This window comes from Heterodontus francisci, chromosome 2 (genome assembly GCF_036365525.1).
Source record: "Heterodontus francisci isolate sHetFra1 chromosome 2, sHetFra1.hap1, whole genome shotgun sequence".
Lineage (NCBI taxonomy): Eukaryota > Metazoa > Chordata > Chondrichthyes > Heterodontiformes > Heterodontidae > Heterodontus > Heterodontus francisci.
This window is the reverse complement of record NC_090372.1, coordinates 129,023,193-129,048,539: the sequence shown is the minus strand read 5'-3', so window position 1 is coordinate 129,048,539 and position 25,347 is coordinate 129,023,193. Positions and strand designations below refer to the sequence as shown.

Genomic DNA, 25,347 nt, shown 5'->3' with positions numbered 1-25,347 from the left:
TAAACAAATAAGTATTATTAATTATATAATTAATAAGGTTTCCTTATTCTTTAAGGAGAACAATATTTTGTTCAAAAATACATATTTTAGTAATGTAGAGTATATGGGAATGCTCCTGCCCTATCTCACTGCTGGTGAGATTTGTTACAATCGCCTGGTTCATGGTTTGTATCAATTTTCTTGGTAACGTTTAATTTGGGAATTGAATCTTTTTAATGCAAGTCTTAGGCAAACAAGCCTAAGGTGGTTATAAATCAAAGAGCAGCCCATGTTTATTTTGTCAGGTCATATGGGGAAGTATAAAGACCCAACACAATGGGAACTTCTCTTAACTTGTTGATGGAGACGGTGGGTCAAATTATATGAGTGCCGCGCGGCGTTCCCAATGGCGGGACCAGAAGTTGGCATAACTTCCACTTCTGCCACAATTCCTGTTTCACACACGATTTTGTATGTAAATGAACTGTGTGGCAACAGGCACATGGGATCATGCGTGGTGGGGCGGCCTTTCACTGGTGAAACCCACCATCACTGGTCCAAACAGTATGATTGCGACAGATATAACACATTCTGTGCTTATGGCCTCAAGGATCAGCAGCCTTCCTTTTATGTAAGTATCTTCAGAATAACCTAAATTGAAGCTTTTACTTAACTCAAAATGGTTTTGCCTCCCTTATGTAGTGAAAGTCACCACCAACTTCACATCATTTATTTTCCCTGCAGCAAAAGTAAGTCAAATGTCAGCCAGTAGGCAAAGACCAGCCCCAGGGTTCAGTGATGTCGCCCTGCAGGTTCTCCTCCAGGCCACCAGGGAAAGACGGGAGGTCTTCTTCCCTGCAGATGGAATCCGAAAACCTTCCCACCTGACCAAGTTGGCCTGGATGGAGGTAGTAGAGGAGATCTCAAACCATGGGCTGATACGTAGAACCTGGAAGCGGTGCTGCAAGCGCATCAATGACGCTCAGATTGGTAAGTGGTCTTGATGAAGCAGCTCTATTGTTTTCCTCCCTGGTTACATGTCTTTAAGGCAGAGGGCACAGGAAGAGTGCAATTGAATGCATGAGCAGCCTTGGTGCCATTCACTAAATGATTGTGCTCCAAGATGAAGATTGACCTTGTTTACATGCTTGGATGTGTCATGCGAAAGCCACTGCAGAATGAGTGATGTTGATGCATGTATGTAACCATTGTGATGCATCTTTTGCCATGTCATTAATTCTGCACTGTCTCCTGCAGGATAAACGCAGCCACAACCAGCAAGAGCATGCTAAATCGGGAGGAGGGGGTCCCTGACTTTGGGTTGCTGACCATAGCTGAGGAGGAGGCATTGGAGATCGCGGGAGAGGAGCGATGCAGTGCGTTTGGAGATGGCGAGGCAGGAGCCATAAGGTGTAAGGATGAAGTGTCATCTCCACTTTTGCAACCATATGTGGAAACCAAAGGAAATTGTGTGAACTCGTGCATCAGATGCTTAAAGTGCCTCTGTTTGCGCCTTCACTGCAGATGCCCATGCCAGTCATGGAACGCCGTGTGGCCCAAGACTCTGCCTCTGGGGAGGAAGAAGAATCCAATATCCCAGAGGGTCCACTGTCACCTGCCTCTACTTCCACCTCCACCAGTGCAGATACATCCGCACAGTCCACGTGGGGTTTAAGATTAAATATGGGTCACAAGCTGATGATCACGAGATAGACAAATCCCAACAGCTGAGGGAGCATGTGCCAGCCGGGTACCCTGACAATCGGAGGACTGCTGGGGATCAGGCCCCTGCTCAGCCCCACACTCATAATGGTCCTCTGTTGCTATGAGAAGTCTGCTAGATGTGCAGCAAAGCCATGTGGAAAATATGTTGGAGATGCGTGGCTTTGTGTGTGCCATGGAGGAGTCCATGCAAGCCATGACGTCTGCCATGTCCCAGGCATTTGAGCGTATGGCTTCCTCAGTCGAGAGTTTGGCGAGCTCCATGGCAAGTCTGGTCGAGCGCTCGAGCCATATGCGATCTGATGAACACTCCACCGCTGTTGCCATTGGCTCCATGCAGCAGAGTCTAAGCAAGAGGGAGACGAGGAACCTGGACCGCTCTCCGGGTGACCCTTCCCCTCAGGGAGGCAGGCAGATCGTGCACACAGATGGAGGAGAAGCACATGCCAGCTGCCCCGGGGCCTCCTCTCAGGACACCCACAGGATAAGCAGCTGGCATGCTCGTCCTCCCCCCAACATTGATCCCCTTACCTCCAGCAGACAAGCACACAGGGTGCACTCAATCACCATTGCTGCGGACCCCCAGTAGGAAGGAGCCATCAAGGCCCCGTTCCTCCAGAGGACGCCCATGGTCATCCGCAGCAACGGAGCATTGCACTGAGCAAACTGCCTCCACCTCAGCTGCTAATGTCAAGGTAGCACCTTGTGGTAGAAAAATAAATTTGAAACAGTTTTGATCACAAAGGTGGCACTTCTTTCTTTCTTTTGGGCCTCCTTATCTCGAGAGACAATGGATACGCGCCTGGAGGTGGTCAGTGGTTTGTGAAGCAGCGCCTGGAGTGGCTATAAAGGCCAATTCTGGAGTGACAGGCTCTTCCACAGGTGCTGCAGAGAAATTTGTTTGTTGGGGCTGTTGCACAGTTGGCTCTCCCCTTGCGCCTCTGTTCTCCATGGCGCATGCCTGGGCAAATTTATGGAGGTTGAGAGTTGCCCAGTCGTCAAAACCCCCCTCTCGGCCTTTCTGGTGGGGTCCAAAGGAGTGCAGGACACGACGTTTGGCACCAGTATGGCTGCAGGAACTGCCGGAAACATGCCAAAGGTGACACATGACCGCCTACGGGGTTCCGCTCCGGATTTTCTGTTAGGGTTTACAGGTGGTGTACATATTGTGCCAATGCTAAAGATTTTTCAATACTTCTTTATTTCATTTGAAATTTGATCCATGCTCGTTATTCTTTTGCTTGATTTCAGATGGAAACAAAGATGCCCTTTGAAGGCCTGTGGCAGGAACGCCATGATGTTTGCAAGCATCTCAGAAACGTCTCGTGTCCATTTCTCCTTCAAATTTGAGCCTTCAGTCTTCAATGATAACTGGTTTCCTATTGATGATTGTTAACTTTTTCCACTACTGTCATGCCTTACTTTTGAGTTTCTGCAGTCATAACTTAAAGCTGCTTGCAGTGGTGTGTAGTCCAATTCACCATAGCCCATAGATGATTTCAAATGCCAATCACAGTGCGACAACACTTCATTAAGATTGCAGCGACAAATAGGACCTCAGATGTATGTGATTTTCTACGGGGAATTGTTATATTTCTCCTCTCAACGTTCCTTGATGATGTGGCTTATTGTTGGCTGAAAAGTGCACAAATTAGGTTTCTCCTTGATCCTTACTTGTCTCTCCATGGACCTCATATCGATGATGACATCATTTTCATTGTTGTCCTCTTCCTCACCTTCTTCACAGTCATCCTCATCTGAGGAGGACTGGTGTTCCTTCTGTTCCTCCGCCTGCAGAATGTTGCCACATCTAATTGTAAGGTTGTGAAAGGCACAACAGACAACGAGTATTCGTGACACCCTCTGTGGCATGTACTGAAGAGCCCCTCCAGACCGGTCAGGGCAACGGAAGTGCATTTTCAGAATGCCAATGTTGTGTTCAATGATGGCTGTGGTGGATGAGTGAGCAACATTGTACCTCTCTTCACTAGTCTTTGGGGATGCCAGACTGGTATCATCAACTATGTACAAAGGGGTTAATCCTTGTCACCCAGGATCCAGCGAGCCTCGAAAACTGCTGGCAGCTGGTTGTTCCTCAAAATGTATGAGTCTTGACAACTCCCTGGGAAACGTGCGCAAACATGCATGATTCTTTTTCTGTAGTCGCAAACCAGTTGAACGTTTAAAGAGTGGAAGCCTTTGCGATTGACAAATACAGCAGGCAGGTCCCAGGGAGCTCTAACGGCCACTTGAGTACAGTTGATCACCCCCTTGCACTCTAGGGAAACCAATGATGGCGCTAAAGGCCACAGACCTTGCTGCATGGCTGTCCTCGTCTACAGGTAAGTAGATGAAATCATTGGCACATGAAAAAAAGACATTGGTCATCTCTTTGTTGCACCTGTAGAACGCAGACTGCGAGATGCCACATATGTCACCTGTGGATCCCTGGAAGGAGCCGCAAGCAAAAAATTGAATGCAGCAGTCACCTTGAGGGCAACTGGCATGGGATTCCCACCAAAGCCGAGCAGCTGCAAGATTCTGCAAATTTCTGTGACCATTTCACATGACATCCTTAGGCATCTCTGGCATTGCCTCTCTGACATTTGTTAGAGCCATAGAGTACTACAGCACAGAAACAGGCCCTTTGGCCCAATGCGCCTGTGCCGACCATCAGGCACCCGTCCTAACTAATCCCATTTCCCCGCACTTGGCCCGTAGCCTTGTATGTTATGGCATTACAAGGGCTCATCCAAATACTTCTTGAATGTCGTGAGTGTTCGTGCCTCTACCACCCCTTCAGGCAGTGTGTTCCAGATTCCAACCACCCTCTGGGTGAAAAAATTCTTCCTCAACTCCCCTCTAAACCTCCTGCCCATTACCTTAAATCTATGCCCCCTAGTTATTGACCCCTCTGCTAAGGGAACAAGTTTTTTCCTATCTATCCTATCAATGCCCCTCATAATTTTGTATACCTCAATCAGGTCCCCCTTCAGCCTTCTCCGCTCCGAGGAAAACAACCCCAGCCTATCCAGTCTGTCTTCATAACTGAAATGCTCCAGCCCAGGCAACATCCTGGTGAATCTCCCCTGCACCCTCTCGACTGCAATCACATCCTTCCTATAGTGTGGCGACCAGAACTGTACACAGTACTCCAGCTGTGGCCTAACTAGCATTTGATAGCTCCTTCATAACCTCCCAGCTCATACTCTATGCCTCGGCCAATAAAGGCAAGTATCCCGTATGCCTTCCTAGCCACCTTATCTACCTGTGCTGCTGCCTTCAGTGATCTATGGACAAACACCCCAAGGTCCCTCTGGCCCTCTGTACTTCCTATGGTCCTACCATCCATTGTATATTCCCTTGCCTTGTTAGTCCTCCCAAAGTGCATCACCCCACACTTCTCAGGATTAAACTCCATTTGCCCCAGCTCTGCCCATCTTACCAGCCCATCTATATCGTCCTGTAATCCAAGACTTTCCTCCTCACTATTTGCGACACCACCAATCTTCGTGTCATCTGCGAAGTTACTGATCATACGTCCTATATTCACGTCTAAATCATTAATGTACACTACAAACAGTAAGGGTCCCAGCTCTGATCCCTGCGGTACACCACTGGTCACAGGCTTCCAATCGCAAAAACAATCCTCGACCATCACCCTCTGCCTCCTGCCATTAAGCTAATTTTGGATTCAATTTGCCAAATTGCCCTAGATCCCATGGGTTCTTACCTTCTTAACCAATCTCCCATGCGGGATCTTATCAAAAGCCTTACTGAAGTCCATATAGACTACATCAACTGCATTACCCTCATCTATACCTCTAGTCACCTCCTCGAAAAATTCAATCAAATTTGTTAGACACCATCTCCCCCTGACAAAGCCATGCTGACTATCCCTGATTAACCCTGCCTCTCCAAGTGGAGATTAATCCTGTCCATCAGAATTTTTTCTAATAATTTCCCTACCACTGATGTTAGACTCACCAGCCTGTAATTACCTAGTTTATCCCTTCTTGAATAATGGTACTACATTCGCTGACCTCCAATCTTCTGGTACCTCTCCTGTGGCCAGAGAGGATCTGAAAATTTGTGTTAGAGCTTCCGCTATCTCCTCCCTTGCCTCACATAGCAGCCTGGGATACATCTCATCTGGGCCTGGTGATTTATCCACTTTTAAGCCAGCTAATACAGCTAATACTTCCTCCTTTTCAATGCTAATTTGTTCAAGTATATCACAATCTCCTTCCCTGATCACAACACCTACATCATCCCTCTCCATAGTGAACACAGATGAAAAATAATTGTTCAAAACTTCACCTATGTCCTCCAGCTCCACACACAGATTGCCTCTTTGATCGCCAATAGGCCCCACTTTTTCCCTGGTTATCCTCTTGCCCCCAAAAATATTTATAAAATGCCTTGGGATTTTCCTTTATCTTGTCTGCCAGTGATTTTTCATGCCCCCTCTTCGCTCTCCTGATTACTTTTTTTAAGTACTCCCCTACACTTTCCATACTCCTGTAGGGCCGCCGCTGTTTTCAGCACTCTGAATCTGCCATGCACCTTTTTTTTCCTTATCCAATCCGCTATATCTCTTGACATCCAGGGTTCCCTTGACCTGTTGGTCCCACCCTTCACCTTTACAGGAACATGTTGGACCTGAACCCTCACAATTTCCTTTCTAAATGACTCCCACTGATCTGATGTAGACTTTCCTATAAGAAGCTGCTCCTAGTTCACTTTGGCCAGATCCTGTTTTATCATATTGACATCTGCCGTCCCCCAATTCAGTACTCTTATTTCCGGTCCCTCTATGTCCTTTTCCATAACAACCTTAAATCTTGCAGAGTTATTGTCACTATCCCCGAAATGCTCCCCACTGCCACTTCTACTACTTGTCTGGCTTCATTTCCTAGGATTAAGTCCAGTACCACCCCTCCTCTTGTAGGACTCTCTAAGTGCTAGCTCAAATAGCTCTCCTGAATGCACTTGAAGAATTCTGCCCCCTTTAACCTTTTTGCACTAATACTATCCCCTCTAATGTAGGGGAAGTTGAAATCCCCTACTATTATTACCCTATTATTATTTTTTTTTAATTTTAGAGATACAGCACTGAAACAGGCCCTTCAGCCCACCAACAACCACCCATTTATACTAACCCTACAGTAATCCCATATTCACTATCACCTCCATACAGGGGCAATTTACCTATCACCTGCAAGTCTTTTGGATGTGGGAGGAAACCGGAGCACCCGGCGAAAACCCACGCAGACACAGGGAGAACTTGCAAACTCCGCACAGGCAGTACCCAGAATCGAACCCGGGTCCCTGGAGCTGTGAGGCTGCGGTGCTAACCACTGTGCCACTGTGCCGCCCATTATTGCACCTCTCTGAGATTTGCCTACATATCTGCTCCTCTACCACTGCCTGACTGTTTGGAGGTTTGGAAGTGTGGAAGCAGGTACGATAATGACGTTTAAGAGGCATCTTGACAAATACATGAATAGGATGGGAATAGAGGGATACGGTTCCCGGAAATGCAGAAGGTTTTAGTTTGGGCAGGCATCAAGATCGGCGCAGGCTTGGAGGGCCAAATGGCCTGTTCCTGTGCTGTACTGTTCTTTGCTCTTTGTTTGTTCTTGTCTGTAGTACACTCACAACCAAGTAATAGCCCCCTTTTTGTTTTTAAGTTCTACCCATATGGCCTCATAAAATAAAACCTTCTAAAATATCATCCCTCCTTACTGCAGTAATTGTCTCTCTAATCAACAGTGCAATGCCACCTCCTCTTTTATCCCCTCCCCCATAACGTCTGAATATTCTATACCCAGAGATATTAAGCTGCCAGTCCTGCCCTTCCCTCAACCATGTCTCAGTAATAGCAATAATATCATATTCCCATGTGTTAATCAATGCCCTCTATTCGTCTGCCTTACTAGTAAGACTCCTTGCATTAAAATAGATACAATCCAACCTTGCATTATTTGCCTGTTGGTAATTTGTCCTTGTCCTAAGGATGCAATGATGTTCCAGTGCCCGTCGTTAATAAGGCCATTTATCGTTTGGAGCATCCTCACCTTCCTATTCTGCCTGTTGCTGGCGCTCAGACATCAGGAGTTGAGGGAAAAAGTCCTCCTTAGTCTCTTCCTCTGCTCTTCTTCCTTTGGTACTAGACAAATTGGGTGTATGAGACCTATGTCTCTGCAGCTTTTCTGAACAATAAATAAGCAGAGCATGGCAATTCAGACCTCTCTTGCCAGTGAGCTGAAACATCGAGGCAATGATCTTATATCTGCCTTCAAATTTCAGCCAGATAGAAAACACACCCACTATCGTTTGTCTCCTCCAACTCTCTTTGCAATCCTTGAGTGGCCACATTGTTTCCATTAACGTTGAAGAAAATGGTGCGTGTAGAATTCAGGGTAGGTTTTGCCACCTTCCAACCTCCTCCTGCAACCTTCCAGCTTGAACCCATCACCCTTGACCCACCCAATGTTACCATTTCCCTTCCCTCTGTTACCATTGAGACTTCCCCCATTACCATGCAGCGTGTAATCATCAATTTTTTCATGCCATCCCTCCCCACTGTTCCTACTCCGTTACTATCGACTCTTACCCTTGAACCTCCTCACATCAACCTGACCATTGTTGCTGAGTCCCATTCTCCTCCATATGAAGCTGCCAAATAGCTACCCATTAGTCTTAACCTTCGCCCCCCTACAGAATCCATTTGCCCTCATTGACTGTAACTGTTCCCTCTGCTAGCCAGTGCCCTCAATTTGTCCCACAGCTCCCCGACGTTGACAGCACTCATCCTTCCCTTTAAGCCTTTGCCAAACATCTTCACACTGTAATGCTATAATCCACCCACCACCCCCGCATCCATCAACATGCAGCTTCAGCATCAACAGCAACCATCCCACATCCTAGAAGCTCCACTCCACCCGCCCCGATCCTCCATGCTCTCGATCAACCCCACCCTTCCCTCCCCAAGTACCCTCCCTTGATCCTCTATGCACTCGATCAACCCCATCTTCCCTCCCCGAGCACCCTGTCCTGATGCTCCATGTTGTCCCCCCACCACCCACCCCCCCCCCTTGCCTTCACTCCCATCCCTGAGAATATTCACCCATGCCATTGCTGAGCCTGGAGGGAAACATCCATTTCAATGCTGGCATTAGTTTTGCAGATGAGTTAAAAAAGAGAACAGCTCAGTCTTGAGACTCAACTGCACATATCCAACTGCTGCACGCCACGGTAAAACAATCGAGAACCGAGTGGCACGGGAATAGCGCTCACCATTCACTTAATCTGGAAAGTAGGACTAAATTGTAACTATGCGTATGTTTTTTTTTTAGATTTAGAGATACAGCACTGAAACAGGCCCTTCGGCCCACCGAGTCTGTGTCGACCATTAACCACCCATTTATACTAATCCTACACTAATCCCATATTCCTACCACATCCTCACCTGTCCCTATATTCCCCTACCACCTACCTATACTAGTGGCAATTTATAATGGCCAATTTACCTATCAACCTGCAAGTCTTTGGCATGTGGGAGGAAACCGGAGCACCCGGAGGAAACCCACGCAGACACAGGGAGAACTTGCAAACTCCACACAGGCAGTACCCAGAATTGAACCCGGGTCGCTGGAGCTGTGAGGCTGCGGTGCTAATGAGTATTCATGTTATTTAAATGAATGCAAAGCTGCAATCTGCCACCATGCTGGCTGGACCCCAGAAAGCCGCACACCTGCCGCCAATTTAATTTCTCTAAAATATCCCGCCGTCGGGAATCTGAAAAAACACCTCCCGCCTAATTATATCATCCATGCCACCAAATCCACTCTTGCACAGCCCATAAAATTCCACCTGGTGTGTTTGTAGCTACTTCAGTTAGGGGTTTAACTTATTCATATGATTTCCCAGAATAAAGAGATGATTAGGAGTTAGAAATAATTAGTTTAAATTGCTATCTGGGACATCGCACATGTTATGGAGAAAGATGATGCAGGGGGTGCCTGTTGGATTTTTGATCTGTCTGCTCGCTGATACAGACAATCAGATGGCTTTTGGAAAAGCAGTTGGCTTTTGGACAAGCTGTTGGTTTCAGACAAGCAGTTGACTTCTGGAAATCAGAGCAAAGAGGCCATCAGGAATCAAGGGTGTTTCTGTTTTGAGTAAGGCCTGTGCTCAAGCTTGTAAGTCCAGATTCGGGAGGTGATCTCGTACCTCAGAAGATAGCTGAGAAATTAAGGAAATCGAAGTGAATTCCCAAGAGCTGTGGTACACTTTGGATTGGCCCCAGGAGAACTAAACAAACCATCAAGATCCTGTAATGTATAGGGGAATTTTTAGGGTGGAAGAAAAAGTCAAACAGGAATGACTATTGAGATTTAGAGTTTAAAGCATATGACTTCATGTTCTGTTAAGAAACAGTCCCTAATGGGATCGTAACAGATTATAGATATGAGTTTCATTGCAAAAGAGATTAAACAGCATGCTGGTTATGACAACTTAGCTGATCCTTTACCTATATTCAGGTGTGTGCTCCAATATTGAAGGTGTTCTAGATTACCTGACTGCTAACCGAATGGATTTATTAGGATGAGGAATATGAAAGTAGACAAAAATTCGAATTAAAGAAGTCAGGTTTTAAAGCAGACCAAATCAAGCAAATGTTGAAAAACTGCTGTTGCATTCTAATAATTATATATTTTCAAAGCTGAAATGTAATGTCCAATTAATTTGTCCTAACATAACTTTGCAAGAGATATACAATAATGATGTATTTAAATTTTCAGTTCAAGGCCAAGGTTCGACCCAGTCATCTTCCCTCTCATTGGTGAATGAAGCCCAGTATCTTCTCATAAATATGGCGAGCATTCTACACCTCAAGGAGCAGATATTACAACGGTAGGATCTATCCAGAAAGGTCACTCTCCTCATGAGTAATAAAGAAAAAACTATAAAATTATGCTAAGCAGATAGTAGCTGTCGTATTCAATGAAAAGGTAATAATGTAAAATATTTGGAATATTTTCAGTCAAGTTCTCTTAGTGAAAGAAAATGGATTGCAACAAAAGCATTAATTTTCAGCACAGACATTTCACTCCACGTGACATTAAGTAGATGAGTACACAGAGTACAGCCCTGACATTATCCCGGCTGCAGTGTACAAGACCTGCACACCAGACCCAGCTGGCCCTCAGCCAAGCTACTCCAGTACAGCTATGACACTGGCATTCGCCAAACAACGTGGAAAATTGCACAGGTGGGTCCTATCCACAAACACAAGGACAAATCTAGCACGGTTAATCATCACCTTATCAGCCTTCTCCCAATGATCAGCAAAGTAATGAAAGAAGTCACAAGTGCTAAGAAGTAACAAGTGCTCACCTGCTCACTGATGCTGATCTTGATTTCTTCCAAAACCATTCAGCTCCAGACTTCATCACAGCCTTGATTCAGAATGGGAATGAGCTGAGTGCCAGAGGACAGGTGACAGTATCCACCCTTGGCGTAAGCCAAGCAAAAGTGAAGTCAAAGGGAAACATCTCGTGGCTGGAGTCAAATGTGACACAAAGAAAAATGGTTGTGCTTGTAGAAGGCCAATCATTACTGCTCTAGGACATTGCTGCAGGAGTTCCTCAGCTGCTTCAGCAATGACTTTCCTTCTATCATAAAATCAAGAATTCACACTAATAATGCTACATTCAACTACATTCACAACTCGTCCAATAGTAAAGCAGCACATGCTAATCTAGAGCAGGACCTGAGCAACATCCAGTCTTGGTTCGACAAGTGGCAGGTAACATTTGCCAGCTTAAGTGCCAACAGTCAAATCATCTCTCTCTGACATTAACGTCACCATTTGCGCCATATCTTAAACCATCAGCACACTGGGGATTAGCACTGACCAGAGACTTAACTGGAGCCTCAGATATATCATGGTTGGTACATTTAATAGATTGCTGTTTCTTGGTCAGTGAAGATGGAACATTATTCAACTTTGCAATATCATGTTTCGCTCAGAGAGTTAGTTCTCCAATGACTCCTAAAGATTAGATTAGAGATACAGCACTGAAACAGGCCCTTCGGCCCACCGAGTCTGTGCCGAACATCAACCACCCATTTTATACTAATCCTACACTAATCCCATATTCCCAACAAACATCCCCACCTGTCCCTATATTTCCCTCCCACCTACCTATACTAGTGACAATTTATAATGGCCAATTTACCTATCAACCTGCAAGTCTTTTGGCTTGTGGGAGGAAACCGGAGCACCCGGAGAAAACCCACGCAGACACAGGGAGAACTTGCAAACTCCACACAGGCAGTACCCGGAATCGAACCCGGGTCCCTGGAGCTGTGAGGCTGCGGTGCTAACCACTGCGCCACTGTGCCGTCAGTGTTAAAGTGAGGGTTACTGAATATAATATCCAAAAAGTAACAAATTTTGGGAAACACTAGAAAACATGTTAACAAATTCATTGTGGCCAGTTTGTGACACATCAGGGGCATCTTTACACCTTCCTCTTCCCGCAGAGTGCAAGTTAGAAGGCATATACTTGAAGTGTGCTTTACCTAACCTGGTCTAGTTTGGTAAAGGTTATTTTTTATGAGGTTCTGGGACAAATTTCATGGAGGGCCCATCGCCGCCCCGTTGCCAAACAATTTTCCCAGGACAAGGATAGACTGATGATGGCCTTCCCACCTAGAGGCCAGTTGAGGCTCTTAAGTGGCCTATTAATGGCCAATTAAGGACCTCATCCTGTGCACCTGGGATCTTCTCAGTGGCAGGGGTGCCTCCACCATGTGGGGAGGGTGCCATGTAAAGCAAGGTGCCCTCTCTGGGGGCTTGGAGCGGATTCCTCCTACGTGGGCAATCTGTAGCCTACGGAGGATCCCCACCGGGAATTACTTTACCCCTGGAGCCCCCCTCCCCCTTGACTGCACGACCACCTGCCCTCCGCACCACCTCGCTGGGGCCTTCCAGACTTGCCCTGGCAACCCGGCCTCACTTACCTGAGATCTGGGGTTCTGGTGCTGCGCCCGTGTCCAAGGCCTCTGCAGTACCAGCAGTGGCCACCACTCCCATTGGCGCTGCTGATACTGCTGAGCTGCCAGCCCTCTGAATGGCGGGCAACTCTTGGAGGCGGGATCCCCGTCTTTAAAGGGATGGGGATCCCGGCTCATGAAATGTAGGTGTGAAAAGACCAGAGGATCACTCCAGGGGGGTGTGAAAAGGCCAAGGTGGGGTTCCCCCGGCCTTTTTGGCTCGGCACCAGGAGCCCTGCCTCCTCCACAAAGTCCAGCCATTATTTCTTTTTCAATATTTGTGGTTTTAGAAACTGCTAATTATTTGAGATATTTGTCCAGATTACCTCATCATAATTCCAAGTCATTGTTGAATGTGATTGTCCTTCTGTGATAGAGATGGAACAAGTGATTCTAATTCTACTGAAGCATTAACAACTGAGGAGCTAATCCATCGTTTTCGTGCCAACCTTGTGATAAGTGCAAAGTGTCCATTTGAGGAAGATGACTGGGCTGAAATTGATATAGATGGTGTTTCTTTTAAGGTAAGTAGAACTTTTCACACAGACTATAATATATATATTTATATAAACATTTTGAGTATGTCTGTCACAATCCAGATGCCTCACTTCAAAGTATCAAAAATATAAAAAAGGAAACAAGCTATTTTTTCTGACCCGTAACCAGAGATTTACAAGCACTGAAGAAACTCTGCAAACTGCACACATAGAGTAACTGCGCGGTAGCCTTTAAAGGGACTGACCATGTTAGCAATTAAACATCACACCCATTCTCCTGACACCAGGTTACCTGTAAGTAATACCATAGGAAATATATAAACAAGTGCATTGCCCAAAATTTTCTCAGAGCTGCTCCTGCAATGCTCCCATAACTCCACTGGAAGTCTGACAGAAGATGGCTGTTCTATCTGCCTTTTATTTCAAACATATAAACCGATTGGGGAAGGAATCCTATTTCAGTTTGTGGGTATTGAGGTACAATTAAGTAACCAAACAATTACTCAAGCAAGAACACTGCAAGTTCTGCTCTTAACAATTTAGCTTACTGCCAGCATCAGCAGACCATATAAACCAACCAACTGCATTTTACACAGTCAACATTTTGGATTCCTAGTCTGTATTCATGGCCGAAAATCATCACCGCCCCCCACTGCTAGATTCACCCCCATCATCACTGCAATTGGAAATTCTCATGATAATTTTACAAGATCTCCTGCTCATGCATCAAGTACCAACCCCAGAACAGCATCAGATGAGAACCCATTGGAGAGGAGTTAGGAAGTGGGAGGAGGGTAAAAGTAGGAGTATCAGTAAGAACTGGGAATATGAACTAGCTCCCAGAGCAAATAAGCAGCAGAAAATCATAAGATTTCACAGATATCTCGTGAGATTGCAAGTGAGACTGGACTTGGCTGAGAAATTGCATCTCGCAATCAATTCGTTAGAGTTGGCATGTCTGAGCACGGCTTCTATCAGGCAACACAAAATCTCCCCGACTTTTTACCACACTGACATTAGTTTTATCAAGCTCAACCTAATTGAAAGTTTAGGGTCATGTGTGAAATGAGTTTTGACTGTCTCAGCCTACTTCCTATTTGATGTGAGTTCACAACCCTGCATATAATGCAGCAGTAATTGGCCCTAAATTGGTATATCATTCAGGGAGATTACAGAAATGGCTGATATGGAAAATCTCAAACTGGTGCAGTTGAGATGCTTTTCTGACTTCTGAAATTGTGATTAGAATTTTTTATTCATTCGTGGGATCTGCGTATTGTTGCCAAGGTCAGCATTTATTGCCTATCCCTAATTATTCTTGAGAAGATGTGATGAGCTGCCTTCTTAAAGCACTGCAGTCCCTGTGGTGTAGGTACACCCACAGTGCTATTAGGTAGGGAGTTCCAGAATTTTGACCCAGCGATGATGAAAGTACAGCGATACAGTTCCAAGTCAGGATGGTATGTGACTTGGAGGGGAACTTGCAAGATGTAGAGTTCGCATGCACCCGCTGCCCTTGTCCTTCTAGCAGTAGAGGTTGTGGATGTGGAAGGTATTGTTGAAGAAGCCTTGGCAAGTTGCTGCAGTACCATCTTATAGATGGTACACACTGCAGACACAGTGCACATGTGCTGGAATGAGTGAATATTTAAGGTGGTAGATGGGGTGCCAATCACTGCTTCATCCTAGATTGTTGCTTTTTTTTGCCAGTCACCTTAAACCAGTGCCCTCTGGTTCTTGATCCTCCACCAATGGGAACAGTTTCTCCCTATGTACTCTGTCCAGATGCCCTCATGATTTTGAACACCTTATCAAATCTCCTCTTAATCTTCTCTACTCCAAGGAGAACAGCCCCAGCTTCTCCAATCTATCCATGTAACTGAACCATTCTCATGAATCTTTTCTGTACCCTCTCTAATGCTTTCATGTCCTTCCTAAAGTGTAGTGCCCAGAACTGGACACATTAGTTAAGTTGAGACTGAACCGTGTTTTAAGCATAACTTTCTTGCTTTTGTCCTCGATGCATCTATTTATAAAGCCTATAATCCCGTATGCTTTATTAACCCCTTTCTCAACCTGCCTTGCCACCTTCAGCGATTTGTGCACATATACCCCCAGGTCCCTCTGCTCTTGCACTCCCTTTAGAATTGCACCCTTTATTTTCTGTTGCCTCTTCTTGTTCTTCCTACCAAAATGAATCACTTCACACTTTTCTGCATTGAATTTCATCTGCCACTTGTCCGCCCATTCCACCAGCCTGTCTATGTCCTCTTGAAGTTTATCACTACCCTCCTCACAGTTCACAATACTTCCGGGTGTTGTGGCATCTGCAGATTTTGAAATTGTGCCCCGTACACCCCAAGTCTAGGTCATTAATATGTATCAATAAAAGCAGGGGTCCTAACATCGACCCATGGGGAACCCTGCTATATACCTTCCTCCAGTCCACAAAGCAACCGTTCACCATTACTCTGTTTCCTGTCACTCAGCCAATTGCTTATCCATGCTGCTACTGTCCCTTTTATTCCATGGGCTCTAATTTTGCTGACAAGCCTATTATGTGGCACTTTATCAAATGCCTTTTGGAAGTCTATGTGCACCATATCAACCACATTAACCTCATCAACCCTCCCTGTTACCTCATCAAAAAACTCAAGCAAGTTAGTTAAACATGATTTTCCCTTTACAAATCCATGTTGGCTTTCCTTAATTAATCCACATTTGTCCCAAATTATCATTTCCAGAAGCTTTCCCACCACTGAGGTTAAACAGATTGGCCTGTAGTTGCTGGTCTTATCCTTACACATTTTTTTGAACAAGGATGTAACATTTCGTGCTTTAGATTCCTGGGACATTGGGGAAACTTCTGGAGAAGGTGGGACCCGTACAGGCCGGACAGGGTTTAAACTAATTTGGCTGGGGTGTGGGAACCAGGAGGAAATATCAGAGAGGAATACCAAGGTGTACAGAATACTAGGAGAGATAGACAGCACTAGAGTAGGGAATAGTAAGTTATTAGGTGGGGTCAGAGTGAGGGAGGAAGTTATAAAGTCTAAATCAGCGTTAATGTACATGTATGTGAATGCACAGAATGTTGTTGATAAGATTGGTGAACTACAGACGCAGATTGACTTGTGGAAATATGATATTGTGACTATAACAGAAACCTGGCTCAAAGAAGGGCAGGACTTAGTGTTAAATATTCCAGGATACAAGGTGTTCAGGAAAGATAGGAAAGGGAGAAAAGGGAGGAGTGGTGATATTGATTAAGGAGAGTATTGTAGTGCTGGAGAGGGAGGATGTCCCAGAGGGGTCAAAGACAGAATCTATTTGGCTAGAGCTAAGGAACAAAAAAGGTGCAATTACATTGCTCGGTGTAGTCTATAGACCACCAACTATTGGAAAGGATGGAGAGGAACAAATTTGCAAGAAATTACAGAGAGATGCAAGAATTATAGTGGGGGACTTTAATTATCCAAATATAGACTGGGATAGTAGTAGTGTAAGGGGCAGAGAGGGGCAAGAATGTGTTCAGGAACATTTTCTACAGCAGTATGTTTCTAGTCCAACGAGAGTGAAGGCACTGCTGGACCTGGTTCTTGGGAATGAGGTGGGCCAAGTGGATCAAATGTCAGTAGGAGAACATTTAGGTGACAGAAGGTTTCGGTTGGTTATGGAAAAGGACAAAGAACAAGCTAGAGTAAGAATAATTAACTGGGGGAAAGCCAACTTCAATGGGGGTAAGAATGGATCTGGGCTGAATAAATTGGAATCAAATGTTGGAAGGAAAAACAGTAGCTGAACAATGGACTAACTTCAAAGAAGAGATAGTTCGGGTACAATCAAGGTATATTCCCATGAAGGGAAAAGGTAGGGCAAATAAATCCAGAGACTCCACGAATGACAAAAGAGATAGAGATGAAGATGAAGAAGAAAAAGTGTGCTTATGACAGATGTCAGTTAGATAATACAATGGAGAACTAGGCTGAATATAGAAGGTTCAGAGGAAAAGTGAATAGGCACATGAGAGGAGCAAAGAGAGAGTATGAAAAGATACTGGCGCTAACATAAAATGGCATATAAATAGTAAAAGGGTGGTAAAAGGTGGAGTAGGGCTGATTAGGGACCAAAAGGAGGTTTGGCCACAGCAAAAGAGGAGGTAATTAAAACACTAGAAGGGTTTAAAATTGATAAGGAGGAGGTATTAGATAATCTGTCTATACTTAAAGTTGATAAAGCACCACGGCCAGATGAGATGCATCCACGGATACTGAGGGAAGTGAGAGTAGAAATTGCGGAGGCACTGGCCATAATTTTCCAGTCTTCCTTAGACTCAGGGGTGGTACCAGAGGCCTGGAGAAATGCAAATGTACACCCTTGTTCAAAAAAGGATGTAAAGATCAGCCCAGCAACTACAGGGCAGCCGGTTTAACTTTGGTGGTGGGGAAACTTCTATAAAGAATAATTCAGGACCAAATTAATAGTCACATGGACAAATGCAGGTTAATTAAGGAAAGCCAGCATGGATTGTTAAGGGAAAATCATTTTTAACTAACCTTCCGGAGTTTTTTGAAGAGGTAACAGAGAGGGGTGATGAGGACAATGCTGTTGATATGGTGTACATGGACTTTCAAAAGGCATTTGATGCAGTGCCGCACAACGGACTTGTGAGCAAAGTTCAAGCTCATGGAATAAAAGGGACAGTAGCAACATGGATATGAAATTAGCTTAGTGACAGGAAACAGAGAGTAGTGGTTTATGGATGTTTTTCAGGCTGGAAGAAGGTTTGTAATGGAGTTCCTCAGGGGTCAGTGTTGGGACCCTTGCTTTTCCCAATATATATTAATGACATAGACCTTGGTGTACAGGGCACAATTTCAAAATTTGAGGATGATACGAAACTTGAAAGCACTGTGAACTGTGAGGAGGATAGTACAGATCTTCAAAAGGACATAGACAATTCGGTGGACTGGGCAGACAAGTGGCAGATGACGTTCAATGCAGAGAAATGTGAAGTGATTAAATTTGGTAGGAAGAACACAGAGAGACAATGTAACATAAAGGGTACAATTCTAAAGGTGGCGCAGGAACAGAGGGCCCTGGGAGTATATGTGCATAAGTCATTAAAGGTGGCAGGACAGGTTGAGAGAGTGGTTAATAAAGCATACAGTATCCTGGGCTTTATTACTAGTGACATAGAGTACAAGAGCAAAAAGGTTATGTTAAACTTGTATAAGATGCTAGTTTGGCCTCAGCTGGAGTATTGCGTCCAGTTGTGGGTGCTGCACTTTAGGAAAGATGTGAAGGCATTGGAGAGAGTACAGAAAAGATTCACGAGAATGGTTCCAGGGTGAGGAACTTCAGATATGAAGACAGATTGGAGAAGTTGGAACTGTTTTCCTTTGAGAAGAGAAGGCTGAGAGATTTGATAGAGGTATTCAAAATCATGAGGGGTCTGAACAGAGTGGATAGGGAAAAACTGTTCCCACTCATGAAAATATCAAGAACGAGAGGACACAGATTTAAAGTGATTGGCAAAAGAAGTAAAAGCGACATGAGGAAAAACTCCTTCATGCAGCGAGTGGTTAGAATCTGGAATGCACTGCCTGAGAGTGTGTTGGAGGCAGGTTCAATTGAGGCATTCAAAAAGGAATTAGACTGTTATCTGAAATGAAGTAAAAACAAGAAATGCTGGAAATACTCAGCAGTTCTGGCAGCATCTGTGGAGAGAGAAACAGAGTTAACGTTTCAGGTCAGTGACCTTTCATCAGAATCATATATCTGATAAGGAAAAATGTGCAGGGTTACGGGGAGAAGGCAGGGAAGTGGCATTAGGTGAATTGCTCATTCGGAGAGCTAGTGCAGACACGATGGCTGAATGGCCTCCTTCTGCACTGAAACAATTCTGTGATTCTGTGGTTTACAATTCTTTCTGGCACCACCTATGTATCTGAGGAGGTTTGGAAGATTATGGCCAGTGTCACTGCAATTTCCACCCTTACCTGCCTCTCTGACTTATCAATTTTAACTATTGCCAGCTCATCTCATACCTCCTCTTTATTAATTTTTAGCCCATCCAGTGTCTTAACTACCACCTCTTTCACTATGACTTAGGCAGCATCTTCTTCCTTTGCAAAGACAGATGCAAAGTACTCATTTAATAGCTCAGTCATGACCCCTGCCTCCATGCACAAATCCCCTTTTAAGTCCCACTCCTCCTTTCACCACCCTTTTCCAATTTCTATGCCACAGAAGGCTTTTGGGTTCCCTTTTATGTTAGCTGCCAGTCTCTTCTCACATTCTTTCTTATCCACCTGATATCTATCATATGCACCCTTTTTCTGCTTCATCTTGCTCTCTATCTCTTTCACCATCCAGGGAGTTCTGGATTTGTTTGCCCTAACTTTCCCCCTAGTGGGGATGTACCTTGACTGTACCCAAACTATCTCTTCCTTTAAGGCAGTCAATTGTTCCATTACAGTTTTGCCTGCCAGTCTTTCATTCCAATTTACCTGGACCAGATCCATTCTCACCCCACTAAAGTTTGCCCTCCCCCAATTATTTTTCTTTCTGGATTGCTTCTTGTCCTTTTCCACAGCCAATTTAAACCTTATGATACTATGATTACTGTCCCCTAAATGTTCCCCTACTGACACTTAATTCATTTGAACCACCTCATTTCCCAGAACCAGATCCAGCAATGCCTCCTTCCTTGTTGGACTGGAAACATACTGATTAGAAAACTCTCCTGAACACACTCTAGAAACTCTTGCCCCACTCTGCCCCTTACGCTATTACTCTCCCAATGTATATTAGGATAATTAAAGTCCCCCATTATTACTACTCTATAATTCTTGCACCTCTGTAATTTCCTTGCAAATTTGTTCCTCTATATATTGCCCACTAGTTTCTGGCCTATAAAATACACCCAGCAATGTAATGGTATCTCTATTGTTTCTTAGCTCTAACCAAATAGATTCTATCCTTGACCCCTCTAGGACATCCTCTCTCTCCAGCACTGTTATGTTCTCCTTAATCAATCCCCTTCTCCTTTCTTTCCTTCCCTATCTTTTCTGAACACCTTGTATCTAAGAATATATAGCACTCAGTCCTGCCCTTTTTTGAGCCAGGCCTCCGTTAATGCCATGACATCATATTCCCACGTGGCTCTTTGTGCCTGCAGCTCACCAACCTTATTTACGACACTCCGTACATTCACATACATGCACAGTAAACATATTTTAGACCTTATTACATTCCCTCTCTCTCTGATCCCAGCTAATACCTTATTATTTCCTACGCTAGTGCTATCTGTCTCTCCCAATTCTCTGTGCACCTTGGTTTACCTCTCTAATATTATCTCCTGATTCCCACATACCTGCCACGTTTGGTTAAACACTCCCAATAGCACTAGCAAATTGCCCCGAAAGGACATTGGTCCTGGCTCTGTTGAGGTGCAGCCTTATATGGCCTGTACAGGTCCCATCTCTCCCAGAACTGTCCCAATGCCCCAGGAATCTAAAGTCCTCCCTCCTGCAGTATCTCTCCAGCCATGTATTCATTCGCTGTATTCTCCTATTTCTAGACTCACTTGCACTTGGCACTGGGAGTAATCTAGTTTCTTTCCTTGCTGCCTAAACACTGCCTGCAGGACTCAACCCTCTTTCTACCTATGTTGTTTGTACTGATATGAACCATGCCCACTGGCTGTTCACCTTCCCCACTCAGTTCTGCAGCCGCTCAGTGGCATCCTTGACCCTGGTACCAGGGGAACCAACAAACCCTCCTGGATTCACGTCTGAAGCTGCAAAACTGCTTCCCTGTTCCCCTATCGAATTCCCTATCGCTGTTGCTTTTCCACTCTTCCTGCTGCACCCCCCCCCCCCCCCAGTACAGCTGAGCCAACTGAGGTGCCATGGATTAGGCTCTGGCTGTACACCCCAGAGGAACCATCACTCTCACCAATATTCTGAATGGAATACTGATTGGAGAGTGAGATGCATTTAGCGGACTCCTGCATTACATGTCAAAAGAGAATTGGAGTGTTATATGAAAAGAAAGAATAGTCGTTTGGTAGTATAGAACTTGAATATTGCTGAAAATAGAGACATTCTGTTGAAGCTTTTCATCTTGCACTCATCAGGACAATTCGCAAGAATACCAATGTAAGGGAAGCAACAAATTTATACTATATGAGAAGAGAGTACTGATTGGTTGGCAAGTGGACTCTGATTGGTAGAGGCATTGCCATGGACAATGCACCAGTTTATGGTGACTGGCAGTTAACTGCCAAGCTTTGTTTGAAATTTAAACCAGGCAGCTTGACTCTGATTGGTCAAGGCATTGCCCTGAGGAATGAACCAGCGAATGGCTGTAACTTATTTTGTTTAGCTGAAACATGCAATGTGTGTACATGTTCCTTCTTTCTCTCCGTGGAGAGCCAGCATGAACTCGATGGACCAAATGGCCTCCTGTGCTGTAAATGACTCCATGACTGTATGAATTGAATTGACTGAAAACTAGCTTCTGCCAGGAGGAGGCTGAAATGGATTATCCACTCGGTACTTCTGACTGTAGATGGTTGCACTATTCAATTTTGTCTTTTGCACTCACATGCTGGGCTTCGCCATCATTGAGGATGGAAATGTTCGTGAAGCCTCTTACTGTGGTTAGTTGCGAATTGTCCACCAACATTGATGACTGGATGTGGCAGGACTGCAGAGCTTTTATCTGATCCCTTGGTTGTGGAATTGCCTAACTCTGTCTATAACATGCTGCTTCCGCTGTTCGGCATGCATGTAGACCTATGTTGTAACTTCACCAGATTGGCATTTCATTTTTAGGTATGCCTGATGCTCCTCCTGGCATACTCTCCTGCATTCCTCATTGAACCAGAGTTGATCCCCTGGCTTGATAGTAATCCTAGAGTAAGGGATATGCCAGGCCATGAAGTTACAGTTTGAATACAATTCTGCTGCTGCTGATGGCCCACAGTGCCTCATGGATGCCCAGTTTTGAGCTGCTAGATCTGTTCTAAATCTACCCCATTTATCATGGTGGTATTGCTACACAACAAGATGGAGGGTGTCCTTTGTGTGAAGGACACAAAGTCTCCACAAAGACTTTGCAGAGAGGCCTCATACCAGTACTGTCAGGGATAGGTGCATCTGTGACAGGTAGATTGATGACGAGGCTAAGTAGATTTTTCCTTCGTGCTGGTTCTCTCACCACTGTGCTGTACAGAGCACTGTTCCAAGTGGTGCTCAATGTGGAGGAATACTTATTTATCAGCTGAGGGAGGGCGGGAGGTAGTAATCAGCAGGAAGTTTCTTTGCCCATGTTTGGCCTAATGCCATGAGACTTCATAGCATCTGGATTCAATGTTTAGGACTCTCAGGCCCACTCCCTTGCAACTGTATACCACTGTGCCATCACCTCTGCTGTGTCCATCCTGCTGGTGGGACAGGACATACCCAGGGATGGTGATGGAGGAGTCTTCAATGTTAGCTGTGCTTGTCTTCAGATATTAGTAAGGAGGATAAAAGCAAAATACTGCAGATGTTGTAAATCTGAAATAAAAACAGAAAGTACTGGAAATACTCAGCAGGTCTAACAGCATCTGTGGAGAGAGAAGCAGAGTTAACATTTCAGGTCTGTGACCTTTCATCAGAATTTATTGGTAAGAAGGTCATGTGCAGTGCCTCAGTTGATGCTGGGTAGGCCATACAGTTTTATTTTTATTAGACTTTTTTATAGTGGTTTGATAGAACAGAGTGTCTTGCTGGGCCATTTCAGAGTGCACTTAAGATTCAAGCATATTACTGTGGGCTTGGAGTCATTTGTAGACCAGATCAGATAAGGAGAGCAGATTTCCTTCGCCAAACGACATTAGTGAAACCAATGGATTTTTATGATAATCTGGTAGTTTCATGCTCAACCTTATTGATACTAGCTTCTTATTCCAGATTTATTTTAATTAATTGAATTTAAATTCCCCAGCTGCATGGTGAGATTTGAATTCATTTCTCCAGATCATTGGTCTAGGCCTCCAGATTACTTTTCCCAGTAACATAACCATCACACTACCATGCCCATACATATCATTTGAAGGATTATAGATCACAAAATAGTTACAGATAAGAAAAACCATTCAGAAAAACTTAATTATACTACCCAGAACTTACCTAAAATCTTCCCATTATAGCTTTCAAATTCTTTCTTAAATGATTCCATGTTTTTTTTTCCCACTATTCTACTTGGAAATCTATTCTACATCTTAATCATTCTCTGCTTGAAGAATTTTCTGATAATAGTCCTACATCTACCTTTTACTAGTTTGAACCTATTTCCTCTTCTTCTAGCAATTTAATTTAAAATGATATTCTGGGTTACTTTTTCAATTCTCATAACAATCTTGCATGCCTCTATAACATCACTTTTTAGATGCTGATTTTCTCGGTCATGAAGCCTAAGGCCACAAAACGGGGCTCTGCAGCACCTACAGTTTTGGTGCTTTGGTTGCTGTTTTGGTACCAAAATGGTGACGTGTCATGTGCACACACTTCCAGTGTAAACTGCATGGAATGCCATCTTGGTTAGGATGTTAGCGCGCACACTTGGGACATGTGCTGGAATGCAGAGTAGGCAGATCATGACGCTGCCATTTTCGATCTCACTACTCTAGTTAACGTCCTCCCTTAAACACTCACAGCTGAATATGCGTTCAGCACCAGAAAAGACCACCACCCTCCCCCCATCCTCACCTCAACCAGCGAGCCAGCGTTACGTAAAGGGATCATCAGCCACTTTCAGGTTTGTTGCTGATTAATCTCTACTGACTCTGTTTGAGTTTGTGAAATTCTTGGTGGTTTAAAGAGTTGGTTAAAGTTGGTGAAGTCGACAGAGTGTGGTTCTGCACATGGAGAAGGCCCTGATTGTGACTGCAAGGGTTCTGGTCAGATCATTTGCTCCCAGTCATGGGTGCTATAGCGGCAATTCCCCTTGAGCTGCAGCATGAGCGGGAGATGGAGCAGAGGCAGCAAAGAAGAGGACAAGTTGTACGCAAAGGGAGGAGGAGGTGGGGTAGAAGAGCTCTCAGCAGGAGGCCTTATCCACCTAGGGTCTTCCAGAAGCACTTCTCTTACCTTCACCTAAGCCAAGAGCATTGTGTATGCTTTACAAAGGAGGTGCTCACAGGACTTTGCCACCTTTTGCAAGGATGTCCCTGCCAGTGGCTGTGAAAGTGACCATAGCCCTGAATTTCTTTGTATCCGGATCCTTCCAGGCTGAAGCAGATGACATATGTAACATCAGACTGCCACAGAATGAAAGCACCATGACTGCTGCCAGGGTAGCGGGCATTCACCAGCATAATGTGCTGAGCACAGTCACACACCAACTGCATATTCAACAAGTGTAACCTTTGCAGTTACAGTATTTAGATGTGGGGCCTGTAAAGCCACGTGTGTACAGCAAATGGTACTGTGTACCATGGGAAAGCCCATTATTCTGACAAAGCTAAGTGCACTTTTTTCCTGCTTCTTTCTGTTCAGAGAAATGACAATGAAGTCCCCTCTTCTGGCAGAAAGAGCATCTCTCACCTCTCTGATGCAGCAGTGGACAGCAAACTAGGGAATGGGACTAGCTAAATTGCTGTTGAAGAGAGTTGGAATGGGCTCAATGGGCCAATTGGCCTCCATCTGTGCTATAACCATTTTATGATTCTATTCTTAACATCCCTCTTTTACGGACCATCACGGCATCCTCTTGGCCACAATGCTAAAATAAAAGCCACCACAGCACAGCCATTCCATACCAACTGTATCCAACAAGTCATCTAATATTCCATACAAAAGTCAACTAATCACCCTTGCGCATTCCCTTAGTGCCTGTCTTGCGGGTGCCTTTTCCTGGCCTACTGCTCCTATGCAGTGCTACCCCAGTGACTGAAGCATGGCTGGTGGAAGGCTGGTGGTGTTGAATTTCAGTGGGGCAGACTGCAGATGGCCTTGCAGGATGCACTTGAGCAGCTCTAGGCTTAGAAGTCGGATCTTCAGACTGCATCACCTCAGTAATTGTG

At 44.8% G+C, this 25,347-nt stretch overlaps 1 protein-coding gene across 2 annotated transcripts in view; it reads left to right on the top strand.

Moving 5' to 3' along the window:
* The window catches only part of mocos (molybdenum cofactor sulfurase), a 432,886-nt gene that overhangs the window by 366,577 nt on the left and 40,962 nt on the right, over positions 1-25,347 (top strand). The window contains exons 12-14 of one of the 2 annotated variants that reach the window (XM_068010709.1): positions 724-969; positions 10,512-10,623; positions 13,148-13,295. In XM_068010709.1, the coding sequence (XP_067866810.1) occupies positions 724-969; positions 10,512-10,623; positions 13,148-13,295 (506 nt within the window). The remainder of the gene's footprint in view (positions 1-723; positions 970-10,511; positions 10,624-13,147; positions 13,296-25,347) is intronic. The other variant, XM_068010717.1, reaches the window with a different exon arrangement.